General features: G+C 38.0%; 1 protein-coding gene across 5 annotated transcripts in view; it reads right to left on the reverse strand.

The window, feature by feature from the left end:
- ptbp3.L (polypyrimidine tract binding protein 3 L homeolog) overlaps positions 1–16570 on the reverse strand; it is a 98710-nt gene that overhangs the window by 35809 nt on the left and 46331 nt on the right. For 3 of the 5 annotated variants that reach the window (XM_018256397.2, XM_018256391.2, XM_018256402.2), the window contains exon 2: positions 4077–4152. The exons of the other annotated variants lie outside the window; for them this stretch is intronic. In XM_018256397.2, the coding sequence (XP_018111886.1) occupies positions 4077–4101 (25 nt within the window). In that variant the 5' untranslated portion in view covers positions 4102–4152. The remainder of the gene's footprint in view (positions 1–4076; positions 4153–16570) is intronic. 5 annotated transcript variants of the gene reach the window in all.

The following is a 16570-nucleotide window of genomic DNA, read 5'->3' on the forward strand; positions in this document are numbered from 1 at the left end:
ATTAACACAATAACAGTTATGCCTGCGTGACTAACAAAGAATAGGATAAAGCTAGAGCCACAGTAACAACCAGTGGCATTACTAGAGTGTGCCCGGTCCACCTGCCAATAAAATCTTCAGAAGGCGTTACTCCAATGCCAATACTCCCTCCCACTTCCCGCCCCACCTCTGCCCACTCCCTGCCCCAAGTTGTGCCCCCCCTTCCCCGCCACAGGTAAGAGAGTGGCGGGGAGAGAGGAATTTTTCATGTTAGCTATAGAGGAAGCAGACGCCGCAGTCCTGCCCCCCCCCCGTTTCCCTGCGACTGTGGGGTCTGCTTCCTCTATAGTTATGCCACTGGTAACAATGCACATGCTTCTACACAGGAGGTCTGTTCTCATCTGTGGTGCCCTTACTGTAATTGGTTGCTCACTACGACTTGGGTGTTATGGACAAGTGTTGGTATCCATTATCATCTGCAGTAGTGAGGGAGCATAATAGCCAATAAATGTTAGAAAACAGGAAGGCAATGAGATGAGATGAGATGCCAGACAGTAATGTGCAGTGGAAATAATGGAAGGCATCTTTATTATTTTACACAAATAAAGGTGAGGTGTATTTTTACAAAGAGTATCACATGTGATATCTGCACCACTGCTTTGTCTTACAAGCAAAGGTCACATTTTGGCCAACTTTTTGCCATGAAATGCTCATACAATGTAATGGCCTCAGTCTGCAATTGTACCAAGGCTGGACAAATAAGCAGCACTGTAAGGGGCACATTTACTAAGGGTCGAATTTCAAAGTGCAAAAAACGTCGAAATTCAACCATCGAATAGGGTAGTTCGACATTCAAATTCGAAGGGTTTTTAAAATCGTACCATCATACGATGAAATCCTTCGAATCGAACAAGTCGGACGATTAATTGTACATTCGTAAGATTTTACCAAAAATCCTTCGATTTCTCAAAACTTGCCCAAACACTCAAGATAGGTTATAGGAGGTCCCCCATAGGCTAAACAGCAATTCGTCAGGTTTAAGATGGCGAACTTTTTTTTAAAGAGACAGTACTTCGATTCGAAGTGAAAAACGTTGACTTCGAAAATCAAAATCGAATTTGGCCTATTCGATGGTCGAAGTATCCAAAAATTACTTCGAAATTTAAAGTTTTTGAAATTCGAAAATTCACTTCGACCCTTAGTAAATGTGCCCCTAAATGTGTAAATATCTAAATATGCTCCATTCCAAAGCAAAGCACAACTCAAGTTGAGAAATAACCATGAAATATAGCTGTTATTAAAACATGGCTGTAACTTATTGAAAAACAATAACTCCTGATAGCTGCAACATTTCCAGCTATGAGGCGGGAACGCAATGTCCATATCTGGTTGTCTACATACCGTATCTGTAAAATGAATCACATTAAGATATCAAGGACATAAAAAAGGGCATTAACTCAAGAGATGAAAACATAATTTTGTCTCTTTATAGGTCCCTGGTGAGGCCTTATCTTGAGGATGCAGTGCAGTTTTGGGCTCTAGTACCTAAAGGGCACCTGTTACCTTAAATAGTCTCCCCACCAAAGGTGCGGGCTAATTTCTATTAATGCCAGTGGATTCGATTATTTCTTGAACAAGCATAATAGCCAAGGATATAGTGATCTTAAAGTGATACTGACCCTAAAAATGTTCTTTTCAAAATATTAATCTACATCAAAAGTTACCTATAGGTCATGTTGAAGTTCACTTGAAGTTCCTAAACCTGACTGTCCCTTCTTAACCCATCAGATATTCTAACGTACTACTGCTGCACAAATATGGCAACCCTCTCATAGAGGAACAGGGTAGTAAGAAAGTAATGTAAAAGCATCAGGCAAATACTTTCATGGCAAAATATAAATCACATTCAAGGACGATATTATGATAAATAATAAAAAAGCTTATTTTGTGATGTCAGTATCTCTTTAGGATCTACAGCGAGATTCGGTTCAGCCAGACATTTGGATTCAGCTGAATCCTAATCTTGCTGAAAAAAAGATGAATTCCAAACCTAACCTCTGCTTTGGTGCATCCCTAGTGAAAGGGCTAGGTTTTTTTGTTTATCTTTTGTTAGTTTGGCATTTCACCCTAAGAAGCAGGAAAAGGATGGCTCTGTGGTGCTCATGGAGAAGAACCTTGGGCCAGTGCAGTTTTCTGTGCTGATAGGAGTACCGTCCTGGGGTATCTGGTAGGTGAAAACTATCACTGGAAGGGTACCTAACTTTTTACTTCTTCTTTAATATTCAAAAGACCTTTCTCTGCACAACTGTAAAAATGTGTGTAAGAAAAAATATCACAAAGAAACAAACTGCTAACATGATCATCCTGTAAACTGTTACCGTTTTTGGATGTGACCACCCCCTTCATCATTGCGTTTCCTACTATCTATATACGGTTAACAGAAATATGTCTTAAAATCGGATGTTATCATTTTGACACAAGAAATTACATTATAAGGCATCTCTAAAAGTCACATCTTTAGGAAATCTAAAACACACATGCACATCATAAGCCAACAGATGTTGATTATAAGGTTCCTGCGATACTGTACTTATCTCACATTATCTAACAGTTACTATCTTTGTGCAATACTAAAATACACATACTACTCCTGGTAACTTTGAAAGTCAAAATTCTAGTTATTAAACCTAATGCAGGCAGAAACAATTGCACTATCTGTACTAGTGATGCAGACACCCCCCACGCTGATTTTCTGAAAGAGATGTGGTGAGGGGGGACGTCCTGGGACCCAAAAACGCAGTACCTGTTTAAACCAGTGTAATTAGCAGGATTGTAAAATCAGCCCTGAAAAATGAACTTGTATGACAGATCAGTTTGATTTTCTGATTGATGATTATGGACAACCTCTAAGATTAGCTTCTAAACAGCTGCTCAGAGCACACTAATGGGCCTATTTATTATGCTGTGTAAAATGAAATTTTGTGAAAAAATGGTGTTAAAAGCTGTGAAAAAAAGGACAATTTACCAAGGTGTGTTTTATTTTACACTGTGCGAATGCCAGATTTGAAGCCATTATTCTACACCACTTCAGACCTTTGTAAGTAAGTTCCAGCAGTAATCACTCTACAAAAAAACATAAAAAAAGTATGCTGGTTTTTTATGCGGTGACGTATATCAATCTGTGGAGAATTGGGTAGTTTTTTTACACTACATATTAAATCTGCCCCTGAGCATGTGCGTGTCACTGAAACTTCTGAAGGCCTGGATCATTGCTGCTATAGAATTGTTGAACCATTAGGTTGATGCATTCAGCTCAGTATATCAAATATGTCATTTCTATCAATATTAGCTATTCAGGTTTAGTTCTCTTTTAGAACCCCGTGTTAGACATAAAACAGAAGTGTGGCCATTTTATATTGTAGTCACCTTTCAATGAAGCATCTTAAACCAATTGTATTTAGCTACAACATCTAAGGACTGTGGAAAAATTTAATTTCTTGGCTAGTAACCAATTCTTAATACATAGAGCCATTGCCAATGATTATACAGGGTTCCCATAAATGTGAAACACTTAAGGAATAGCGATGTGTAGGTCGGGTAAAAACCTAACCCGCACCCGACCCTAACCTGCCCTCCCTCCACCGGTGCCCGCCAAAGCCCGTTTTCCATTTATAGACCCACGCTGAGTCGTCCATGATGTCACAAAAGGGACGGGGTGATCAGGCACGTGTCTATAAAAAAGAAAGCTGTTAGTCAGAAGCTGACTGTGCAAAAAGGGGGTGCAAGGTCGGGCTGAACCCGCCTGACCTGTGGGTCTGGCGGGTATCGGGCCAGCCCGCACATCACTATTAAGGAAGTCATAGCATAACAATGCCTAAAACAGAGGTTCTTATACCAGGCATACCTTTACAACAGAAAATGTCAAATAAACTAGAGCAAGAGAGAGAAAACACACAAAACAGAAAGAAATTGAAAACATTGTCAGTACACTGAATCTGGAGAGTTTCTATGCCCGTAATGAAATTGTATGGAAATTGTGTAGTAAGCTAGAGACCAGCAAAGCATAGCATGCTGACTCAGAGACTGTCTCACTGTACCTGTAGCTGGAGTGGAATGGCTCATGGTAAAAGGCCCGTTAGCGATACCAGAAGAAAGAAGCTCGTCAGATCCCCGCTAAAAAAATAAAACAATTAAGATCAGTATATTGAATATGAAAGAAAAATTTAATTAAAAAACATTTAGACCAAACCATAATGGATTTGGCAAGCCAAACTAATCAGTGTAAAATGCAATGCATACCAGGGAAGGCTGGCGATTGTTTGACTATTAATATATTAATTATTTAGAAAAAAAAATGACACCACTTCTATTGAGCATGTCTATTACATGAACTCTCAAAACTACTCTTTTTGGAAGTATCAGTTATTTTAATGCACTCTACATTAGTTTATCCCTGGAACAAAAAAATTCATTTTTAAGCCCACATTACATGCATACCAAGTACTTGGCTACTGTGGAATCTCCGCCCATCTGGTTAGCTAATTCTTATGGTGCACTGGGGCAGTTTTACCATGAGTCATAATTCTACCTTGCCTCATAAAGTGGGGGCTGTGATATTGCTGCCAGGTATTTAAACAAACTACTAAAATGCCACAGGGAAAATGGACTTTTAAACTGACAGGTGACTCATCAAAAAAAAAGAAAAAACATTTAGATGTGCATGAAACCTACAGTATGACAATATCCTTAGACAAAACGTTTAATAAAGAATGTTTTTCAACAAGCCTTCAGTGATAGGGTGTGTGCGTCTTTTGTTTTAATTAATCTATATTTTTATCTCTTCAGCATTTTAAGGCAATGACACATGGTGCTATTCTAGTAATGAGCTATATTTTTTTAGCAATTACACAATTTCAGTAAGCAACAATTTTCTGTATTGTCTATAGCAGGGTATAGGAGGGTGTTTTGCAGCTACAGCAGAATGTGGGTGACAAAACGCACCGTGTGTTATTGCCCTAAAACGTCTGGGTTCTTGATAGTTATTCAGATTACCACTGCACAGATAAAGCCCCTGCATAATGGACATCTGCTTATCTGTAAGTCAAAACAGTTTTAATCAAGTTTTACCGGGTTTACAGTTTTTACTGCAGAACTACTGGTGTCAGATAATTTACCAGAAATAAAGACTTTTTCCAATTACTTTCTATTTTCCATGAGTGACTGTTTTTCTAATATTGAAGTGTAAAGTGTCATTTTTCACCTTCTAAAGCAGCTCTGGGAGGGGGGTTCGCCGACCCTGTAAACCAGGGGACCCAACCTTTTTTACCTGTGAGCCACATTCAAATGTAAAAAGAGTTGGGGAGCAACACAAGCATGAAAAAGTCCCGAGTGCCAAATAAGGGCTGTGGTTGCCTATTTGGTAGCCCCTATGTGGACTGGCAGCCTACAAGAGGCTCTACTTAGCACTATACTTAGTTTTTATGCAATTAAAACTTGCTTTCAAGCTTGAAATTCAAAAATAAACATCTGCTTTGCGGAGCAACATCAAAGGGGTTGGATAGCAACATGTTGCTCACGAGCTACTGGTTGGGGATCACTGCTGTAAACTGTTCTAAATTGATACATTTAGTTGATACATTTCTTATCTTTGTCCCTCCTGAGCAGAATCCCTGGGTTTCATTAAAGGCAGCCGTTAGAATTGATACAACAGTTGCTAATACTCCAGAGATGCTTCAGAGAAATGTATTAACTAAATGTTGCAAAAATTGTAACAGTTCAGAATCTGCACCTGAATTACTGACCTGCCAGACTCAAACACCAGAGACAGGAACATTAAACTTTATACTTAGATTCTGAAAAAACGGTAAAAAATAAAACATGGAAAGTAACCGAAAAAAGTATTTTTTTCTGGTAAACAATCTGAAAACAACTGAACTGAAAAAGTGTATGGAAGGTGAACTACCCCTTTAAGGTCCTCATAATCGAAGCGATAAGGATAGGTCCGAAAGAAAAAGGAGCTTCAAGTTAAACAAGGAAGTAGCTAGAAGAGCTACTTGTAATTTAGAAGCCAAATAAGACCCAATGCAGGGATACATTTATGTTATTCTAGGGGAAGTTTAGAGTAATCTTAGGGGGATTTTACAAAAAAGGCTTACTTACCATATAAAAAGGTAAAACTTTAACTTAAAGGGGTTGTTCACCTTTAAATTAACTTTTAGTATGACTTAGAGCAGGGGTCCCCAACCTTTTTTTACCCGTGAGCCACATTCAAATGTAAAAAGAGATGGAGAGCAACACAAGCATAAAATAGTCCCATGGGGTGCCAAATAAGGGCTGTGATTGGCTATTTGGTAGCCCCTATGTGGACTGGAAGCCTACAAGAGGCTCTACTTGGTACTATGCTTAGTTTTTATGCAATTAAAACTTGCTTCCAAGCCTGGAATTCAAAAATAAGCATCTGCTCTGAGGACACAGAGAGCAACATTCAAGGGGTTGGAGAGCAACATGTTGCTCGCGAGCTACTGGTTGGGGATCACTGACTTAGAGAGATATTCTGAGCCAATTTGCAATTGGTTTTGATTTTTCATTATTGGTTGTTTTGAGTTATTTAGCGCTTTTTTCAGCAGCTCTCAAGTTTTCAGTTTCAGCAATCTGGTTGCTAGGGTCAAAATTACCATAGCAACCATGCATTAATATGAGTAAGAGACTGGAATATGAATAAGAGAGGCCCTGAATAGAAAGATGAGTAATCAAAAGTAGCAAGAGTCAGTGGCGTAACTACCAGGGGAGCAGGGGGTGCGATTGGGCCAGGGCCCACACCCCCTCAGGGCCCCCGGCAGCTTGCGTGCCACTGACTCCGGCGGCAGGAAATGACGTATGGAGGGGGCGGGGGCCCGGCTGCACGTCCCGCGCCAGGGCCCGTCTCCCTCTAGTTACGTTACTGGCAAGAGCTATAAATATGTAGCCTTACAGAGCATTTGTTTTCAGATTGGGTCAGTGACCCCGATTTTGGAAACTGGAAAGCGACAGAAGAAAAAGTCAAATACAAAATGAAAAAACAAAAAAATGAAAGCCAGTTGAAAAGTTGCTTAGAATTAGCCATTCTATAACATACTAAAAGTTAAGTTAAAGGTGAATCATCCCTTTAAAACCTTCATAGAAAAATGGTCACAAATAGAAAGTAACTGAAAAAAAGTCCTTATTTCTGGTGAACTATTTGAAAACAACTGAGCTAAACAAAAGTCTTGTAAGGAGATCAACCCCTTTAAATGCATAGTGGCCCCTTAGCAAGGACTCCTAATGCTATTACAAAATCTGAACACTAATGTTCTCCTCATCTAGCATTGCATGGAAGTTACAGTTTCCTAGCCTTTACTTATTTCCTTTATCACATTTACTTAATTATTACATGTCCTGTTGGGACAATATTAGTGAAGTCCTCTACTGCTGACCTGATTTCAAGAAATTGAAGTCATGTCTACCAACATTATTTTGTCCACTCCACTGAATCGAATGGCTAGACATATATACCTCACTATATGATCTCTCATAACAATGGCTAAATCTTTACAATAGGAGGATGCCGAAAGCAGTTATGACAGAAGAGTCCTGCTGCCTGCTTGCCCTTCATTTTCTTCCTGCAAGACTATTGCTGCCTATAATATCCTAAACCTTAAATTGCCAAGAGTGAATGAGATCACCCACGACCTTCTAGGGTTAATATACATTTTGAAAAACAAACATTCTGTTGGTCCTTTAATGAATATTTTACTGTATATGCATTTTACTGTATACTTTATAGTATAACATATTTTGGTAAGCTCAATGATTTGAGGCTTGCATATATCAATGTAGATAATGGCACATGGGCCAATTCTAGGTGTTTTGTCACCTTTTTCCCCAGCTTGGTGGGTAGTTAATTTTTGTGGAAATTGAGATTCTTTTAGGCTGAAAACTGCTCTGTGTGCCATGCCTGTTACTGCTTAGTAAATATGCTTTATCTCCATATGGGGAAATAATTCCTATATACTATCCAATTCCAAGTTTCAGGGGAAAAGTACAAGGACAATTTAAATTTTTTATAAAGGGATTTAAAAGGAAACATTTAGCATCTATTTTTTAGAAATTAATATCCTTTTTTGTCCATCAGATCAAGTACAAACTAAGCTGTAGTGATCGACTATATGGATGATAATTTATTGAAGCATTTCTTTTAACAACGTTAAGAAAGCTAAATAGAAACACACTTATTAATGTGATAACTAGCAGTAATGGTTTGCGCCTAGTTATGCAATTTTTAAACACAGAGCATGAAACCATGGATTCAACGCTAGACTTTTGCCACATTCAAAATAAAACAAAAAACCTTGGGATAAAATTTAAGAAAAAAAAATTATAGTTTGGTCTTGAAACCAAAAAAGAAATAAAGAATGAAACAAAACCACACGCAGCAATGCAGCCTTTGCTTACTTATTGTGGACCCAGTAATGGCTTCTATATTGTCAAATGACAGGTGTTTTCCCTAACATAAGCATGACTAAGCTCTGAGTTTAAAATCTAATCAGTTTGATAAGACAAGTATTTGCATAAGAAACAGATGAAATGCAGAGTGGATATACCTAAATTCAGCAGCATAAAATATACATTGGTATTTGTAAGATATGACTTTACAAAAGGTTAAAAAATAAAAGCCGAATAATAAAGCATGTGTTGCTGAATACCATGCATTTCTGCCTGGTTCTATCAATATTAGATTGTGAGTTTCCTGCTCTGTAGTTCATATACAGCATTTGTACTGTAACAGCTTTTTTCTATTTGTAGCAGAGTAGTTTCACAAAAGCTGTAAAACAAGGAGTGTATCAGAAATGTAGCACCAGTTTAGAGACATTTATACTGCATCTGTAAATTCTAACATTGCCCAATTAGTTTTACAACATTGATCTGCATTGTTCAATGTGCTGTTAAACAGGCTCTTTTAACTTTAAATTCAATTCTACAAGTTATACGTAAAGTGTAGTTTGTAGGCTCAACTAAAAGGGACTTAAAATACATTTTTAGCATGAAGACTTGAGACAATTAATAAGATTTGAGACAATTTGTGGGTAGTGGTAACAGGTTAGTCCTTTATCCATAGGCTTCAATAAGCTTACCATCCGCAATGTGCACAATTTAAATAGGTAGGTATAGAAAACCAATGTTAAACTGCAACTTTCTTTTACTGGTGCATCTCACATGTTTTGGGAGCAATTACCTAAAAGTGATAAAAGAGATTGCTTGAAAAAGGGAACTGTTCCACGCACTAATTGCAGGTCAACTGTGTGGATGTCCGTTTGGTTTCTATATTGATGCTTATAGCATACCCTACATAGACCCCCCCCCCCCTCCACCCCCAGCCTAAGTGTTACCCCGGCCAAATACCCCTAAATCTTTACTTACAACTCTGTGCAGATTCTGTCCAGTGGAATTCACGGGCGCCATTTTCGGCCACTTCGGTAATTTTCGTGAGTTTCGGCGCATGCACAGTTGTCGCGAACCAGAAAATTGCTCCAACTGCGCATGCGCAGATACAGCACTTACTTCCCGAAGTGAAGAAGATAGCGCCTGTGAACTCTGCTGGACAGAATCTGCACAGAGGGGTAAGTAAAGACTTAGGGGCATTTGCCTGGGGTAACACTTAGGCTGGGGGAGGAGGGGTCTATGAAGGAATCTTCTCTACTGCGGGCAACTGATCTCCCCAAATGCATTCCCTCCGGCAAGAATATGAATCGCTGGTGGGATCGCATACGAATCGCTTTGGATTTCCGAAGTAGCCCAAAGTCGCCTCACGAGAAAACTTAAGGCGACTTTGGAAATCCAAATCGATACGTATGCCACCCCGCTCGCAAGAATATAAATAGCCGGCAGGATGGCATATGTATCGCTTCGGATTTCCGCATCAGGCATTTCGGGGAGAATAGTCACCGGCAGTAGAGAAGATTTGTTGCTGGGTGACTAATTTACCGTCTGCCACCCCCCTAATAGTTCAAAACCCAACAAAAAATTAAAACCAAGAGTAAATTGCCTCAGAATACCAGTCTACCTCACACTTATTTTGAAACTGAACTGCCCCTTTACAGTACAAATTAAACCAGTAAATACATTTAGGAAGAGTTTTCTTATGTGTGTCACCCATGTTGTAGAAATCACAAAATGACATGAAATCAACATTTAATTAATGTGTGTACATTAAAGGGGCTATAAGATTGTAATACACTATATCTTAAAATTCTAGTGACTTCTAGTTTGTAAAGCACATTAGTAGTTGGCTGTATATTTAAATTGTACTGTTTACACTGCAAATATTTCACTCTACAATATAAACCTTCCTTCCTGAACCAGCAAGTGTATTTTTTTAGCTGTAATATGTGTAGGCAGCCATCTCAGGTCATTTTGCCTACTCAATGTAACTGAATGTGTTGCAATGGGACCTGGATTTTTCTATTGAGTGCTGTTCTTAGATCAACCAGGCAGCTGTTATCTTGTTATCTGTTATCTCCTATTGTTATTATGTTAGGCTGTTGGGGGGGGGGAAGGGAGGGGTGATATCACTCCAACTTGCAGTACAGAAGTAAAGAGTGACAAGTATATCAGAGCACAAGTCACATGACTGGAGGCAGCTGGAAAACTGACAATATGTCAAGCCCCATGTCAGATTCCAAAATTAAATATAAAAAAATCTGTTTGCTCTTTTGAGAAACGTATTTCGGTGCAGAATTCTGCTGCAACTATTAACTGATTCATTTTGAAGAAAACATTTTTTCCCATGACAGTATACCTTTAATCTTTATCATCATTAAGCATTTTGGGCTGAGCCATCTGCATCAATGCTTATATGTATAACTGGGTGCTGCTATCCAGTTACTGTCATTTAAAGGACCAGTTAAGCTAGGAAATGGTAATTCCCTTAATACAGTTGCAGATAATAATTCATTTACTCTGCATAATTGCATTATAAGGTGCAATGGGCCTGAGTTAATATTCATGGACTGAGCGCAAAAGCCCTACGAAGAAAACCGATGTGTATTTTTTTTTTTTTTTTTTAAACAAGTATGAAATTTAGCAAATTTTCATTATTGCAAGCCAAAAGGACAGATTTACAAAAATCTGGGAAAATAACTTCTTTTCAACTTTCATTTGCACTAGTGTGCAAAACTGTTGTCAACTTATGTAGGATTGAAATATTTTCCATCAGACTCATTTTTTTAGCTTTAAATTGAACATTTATAATCCATTTTAGGCAAGATCATTTTTATCAACGTAGGTGTTAAAATAAACTATTTATAGGAATGGTTTACTTTATTCACTTTTATCTCTCAATGATATTCCCAAAGGCCCCAACATTTTACACGTTTCTGTATGAGTGCAAGCTACCATACTCTTCCTCAACAGAGCTACCAGTTGTACCTCATTTGCATACTCCATTGGGAACAGTAGCATATTTAACAAAATGCAATTAACTCTCAGAAACAATGGTAACAGGTTTAATCAACAATATTACATACAGTATACAAGCATGATCATTTTTGTGTGCATGAGTTTGTGTGAGTCTGTGTGAGAGTCATTTTGTGTAAGAGAATAGATGTATAGGGTAAACATTTGTCTGCCCCAGAATATATATAATACATTTTTCAATCTGAAAGTGCTGGTAAAGCAACAAACTCAAGTCCAGTATAAAAGTATAATCTAAAACATCTTCCTATATTAAAAAAATTCTATTTTGTAGCAACCATTTTTAGCTGTTTTAGTTCTTTAATATGTAAAATGTTTTAGAGTATAAATACAATTTTTGATAGAACTATAAAGGCATTTATGTCACTTTTAATTTGCCCTAGCATTTTAAAAATAGGCAGAACAAGGTACAATAAAAAAGAAAGAAATCTTAAGTAAATTCAAATAATTAGACAAAAGTAAGCCTCTCAAAGGACAAAATTCTTAAGTTGCTAATGCATAAAAAAGTAATAAAAGCAAAAGTCTAGTCAAAAGCTGTATATTTTGCTTGCAGGCAAACAGAGGGGTCTCTGGACTAAAGAAGTCAGACAGGAAAAATAAGCAAAAGCAATTAAACACAGTTCTGCTTTAAACAACCCCCATCACTGGTGGGCAGAAGACTAAATTTAGGACAAGACATACCCAAAGGGCATCCTTTATCTCAGAAGGACACTATGCAACTGATGACATAAGTACAAGTCTAAAGAAATCACCTAATGCAATCAACATTGAAAATATTTACAAAGAGCTCCTAGGCTATAAGCCAGGTTCCTTGTAACTCACTGTTAAATATTTTGAGGCTTGACCTATCATTTAACAGTGATAGAGAGCAGCCTGTGAATGTACAGAATCTTTGCACTTCCAAAATGCGTTGGGGGGGGGGGAGGAAACACCATTTTAAGAGAGCTTCCTTTCCATACATCTTTCCTTGGCCATTTATATTCTATGAACTCCGGGCTCTGACTCCTGAAACAATATAGCAGAAGCCAGCTGATTAAAAGGGCTAGAGAAGAACTGATTTCTACCACATTTTTTCAAGTCAGACCTAGAGAAAAAAAAGGGGAAACCAAAGTACTGTTTACAATTGCAACTACATTTACAAATAACTTGTTATTTTATGCAAAAGGTTTTTAGATGGCGGGCTCATCCTGTCCAATAACAAAGTATGTGAAAGTCATAACCAATTAACTTGCAAGGTTACAAGAACATCCTTACAACCATGGACCACGTCCATGTCCCAATGCAGGGATTTGTTACTTTTTCTGCATTGCACAAACAATATCTTACAGGTGCCAAATCCCATATCAGTCAGAAAGGGCACCACATTAGGCCCATACAATTGCAAATTGCATGCCAGCTTAGTTAGTAGTGATCAGTTATCAGATGTCTGGTGTTGTAGGAGTCAACACTAGACATCATGCCTTTGACTTATGTTTAAAGATTTTGAATGCTTAACAATGAAAGTAAATCAGCTTATCAGAAGATGCAAGCCTAGTAATGTTATTTAAAACCTATTCATAAAAAAAATCTTTAAAATTACTTTAGCGTATTGGAAAGATATTAAAGGAACAGTTCTGTGTGAAAATAAAAACTGTGTAAATAGATAGGCTGTGCAAAATAATATAGAGTTAGTTAGCCAAAAATGTAATGTATAAAGGCTGGAGTGACTGGGTGTGTAACATAACAGCCAGAACACAACTTCCTGCTTTTCAGCTCTATAACTCTGAGCTAGTCAGCGACTTGAAGGGGGGGCCACATTGGGCATATCTGTTCAGTGAGTTTGCAATTGATCCTCAGCATTCAGCTCAGATTCAAAAGCAACAGATATGACCCATGTGGCCCCCTCAAGTCTCTGATTGGTCACTGCCTGGTAACCAGTCAGTGTAAACCAAGAGAGCTGAAAAGCAGGAAGTAGTGTTCTGGCTATTATGTTAGACATCCAGGCACTCCAGCCTTTTTACATTACATTTTTGGATAACTAACTATATTAGAAATATTTTTTGTTTTGCACAGTCTATCTATTTACCCAGTTTTTATTTTACACTGAACAATTCCTTTAAGCAAGCTAAATAAGAAATCTTAGATGTGAATGCTGCACATACTGTAACTGCGTTAAGCAATTGCAAAGTTGACATATCCTTTAATACAGGTATGGGATCGGTTATCCGGAAACCCAATATCCAGAAAGCTCTGAATTACAGAAAGGCCATCTCCCATATACTCCATTACAATCCAATTTTTTTTAAATAATTTCCTTTTTCTCTGTAATAATAAAAATACATTTTACTTGATCCAAACTAAGAAATAATGAATCCTTATTGGAAGCAGAACCAGCCTATTGGGTTTATTTAATGTTTACATGATTTTCTAGTAGACTTAAGGTATGAAGATCCAAATTACAGAAAGATCTGTTACCCGGGAAATGCCAGGTCCAAGAATTCTGGATAACAGGTCCCATACCTATACTACTACTTTGGCAAACCTTTTATTATAGCTGATTTGCAAGACAGACACAACTTTTGCCAGCAACAAGAATTGCTGGTAAATCAAATAAAACAAGTCAACTACTACTGTTATGCTTAGGCCAGCTGCCAGAGAGAAGCTGATGTGCTCCACTAAGTCAGTCTATGCACGGTGTCAGCAATAAGTGCAATAGCACCATAAAACACCGCATACCAGTCAAGAGATGCAGCTGCCCCATGACAACTGAATATCTGTGGCTCCAAAATTGCCCCTTATCGCTCCTTTTAACTCTGGCGTTGTTTTACATTCTTCCTGCTATGAACACAGGGCATATGCTCAGTGAAGACACAGATGCTTACTGGACATACTTTAGTGCTGATCATTACTTTTTATGCATGCCTAATTATACCACCACCAGAGGGGTTGACAAAAGGAGTTATGTGATAACACAGGCAACATCTGCCCTAACCGTGTAACTAATAGCAACCACTAAAAATTGATTATCCTAACAGCAAGGCCAGTAAATATTAGTGGTCAGTGGTATGGCAGAGATTCCTATTTTGAATGTTTGCGTTTCTCCTCCTACTGTGGGCTAAGGGCTACCTGGGGCATCTGTTGGCAAGTTCTAATTTGGCTTTTTGATTTGAAATTAAATGCAAGCAATTGCATTGTACATGCTTGGAGCTTGAGCACCCAGATCACTGGTTCTTTTTTATGTGTATACAAAGATTTTTTTAAATGACTTTAACTATTTAAAGTCAATGTCTTATGCAGTGTCAAACTGGGCTGGGACACCAGTAAAAAACCCAGTGGGCTTTGCCAACCCAGGACCACTTCCTGCTTTGGGTGATCCATCCCTCACCCCCAAACATGGCTGGAAGGGTCAAAAGGTACAGCACACATGAGGGGTGTAGGTTGGAGGCTGGCAGCAGGTTTTGAAAAGTGGAGGGAATCGTTTGAGAATGGGATGGAAAGCCCTGAGGTGGCAGCACCAGTGAGCCCTGGACATCTCAGTCCAACACTGGTCTTGTGATGTATTAATAATTAATGAAAATTCTGATTCACTGATGTGGGTTACTGGACTGAACAAATTTTGTACCATGCAACTTCACAACACCCATATAATATATAAGCATTTGAAGCATTAAAGGACTGGATACCTGGATCTGGTCACACAATGCATTTTCTCCTCCAGCAGAGAAAATGCTGAAGCTGGCTGTTGTATGTAGCAATACATTTACTGGTCAAAATCTAGCCTGTCTGCCTGCCCAGTGACATGGGAATTTAATCCATGGCCATTAATACAAACACACAGTGTGCCATATAACTACTAATTTAAATAATGCATTGTGTAGGTCAAGTTTGAGCTTTTAACTTAAGAATAAAAATATACATATTCAACAGCTTTGTTTTATATTATTTTATCTCTACAAATTGAATAGGACACCTATTAATAAAAGAAAGGTGTGTTTAGAATCCATTTGGGTAGATTTGGCATGGAAATCACATGGGTTGTTAATAAATTAAGACAACTGCAAATAAATATACAAATAAATGAAACAAGGGAAAAGTATGACAATCAAAGTTTGCTTTCAGTAAGTTTTGTCATATCGCTTCACCAGCTTCCAGTCTGCAGTAAGTACACGGTATTTAAACAGGTGTAAACAATAAGTTTAGTGCTGTGCTTTGCATTATTTATCTGAAAATAGAAAGAGATAAAATGCATAACATGCACTGCAAACATCCCTACAGAACTAAACATTTCCTTCAAAATATCTGCAATCTTCGTATAAATGTCTTTTCCTTGAAATGTAACAAATCATTTATGTAGCGGAATATGTATGCAGGAAACAAGTTTTTTTTTTTTTTTTCTTACTTTGCCACGTACAAAAAGTTATTGAGGCTAAGTTATTATGACAGAAGCTTAGGTCTTTTACAGACAGAAAATTCTATACATGCAAGACTTTGATGGGCACAGTTTTAAACATGACTAATTCCTCCCACTAGCCTATGACGAACAGGGTCATTTCAACAGGGGTGTTATTTTTTCTTAACATATGCAATTCACATGCAGCAAAAACTCCTTAAAAATCCCCAAATGTTTTGGTTCTTTGCAGGCAATGTGAAGACTAAATAACTTGCATTAACACTTTACAAATACCTCAGCTACTCCAGGTTAATACCTGCTCAGACCTGACTGTGTCTAGCCAGCACACTGAAGGCGGAAGAGAAGATGAATAAGAAAAAAAACAGAACTTGTGGCATGTCATGGACATACATGCATTCATGCTCCACCCTTAACTTTGCCTGCTTTATGAAACTAAGGCCTTATCAGCCTTAAGCACAACCAAATCAAAGAACACTTCCTTGTTCTGCACATTTGCCTTTGTGATTTGCAAGACTTTCTTTAGGATTTGCATCACACACTGAAAATACATTTGTTTTGGTTGACATTTTGTAGCATTCATACTACATATCAATTATATATCAATTCTAGCAACCAATACCAAATTCTGTATTACAGCTATGGAGCATGAGAAGGCAGGCATGTGAAACAAAGTGTGATGGGTGTGTTTGTCAGCAAGTTTTACGGAGCTGTTAA

Source organism: Xenopus laevis, chromosome 1L (genome assembly GCF_017654675.1).
Source record: "Xenopus laevis strain J_2021 chromosome 1L, Xenopus_laevis_v10.1, whole genome shotgun sequence".
NCBI classification, from domain to species: Eukaryota; Metazoa; Chordata; class Amphibia; order Anura; family Pipidae; genus Xenopus; species Xenopus laevis.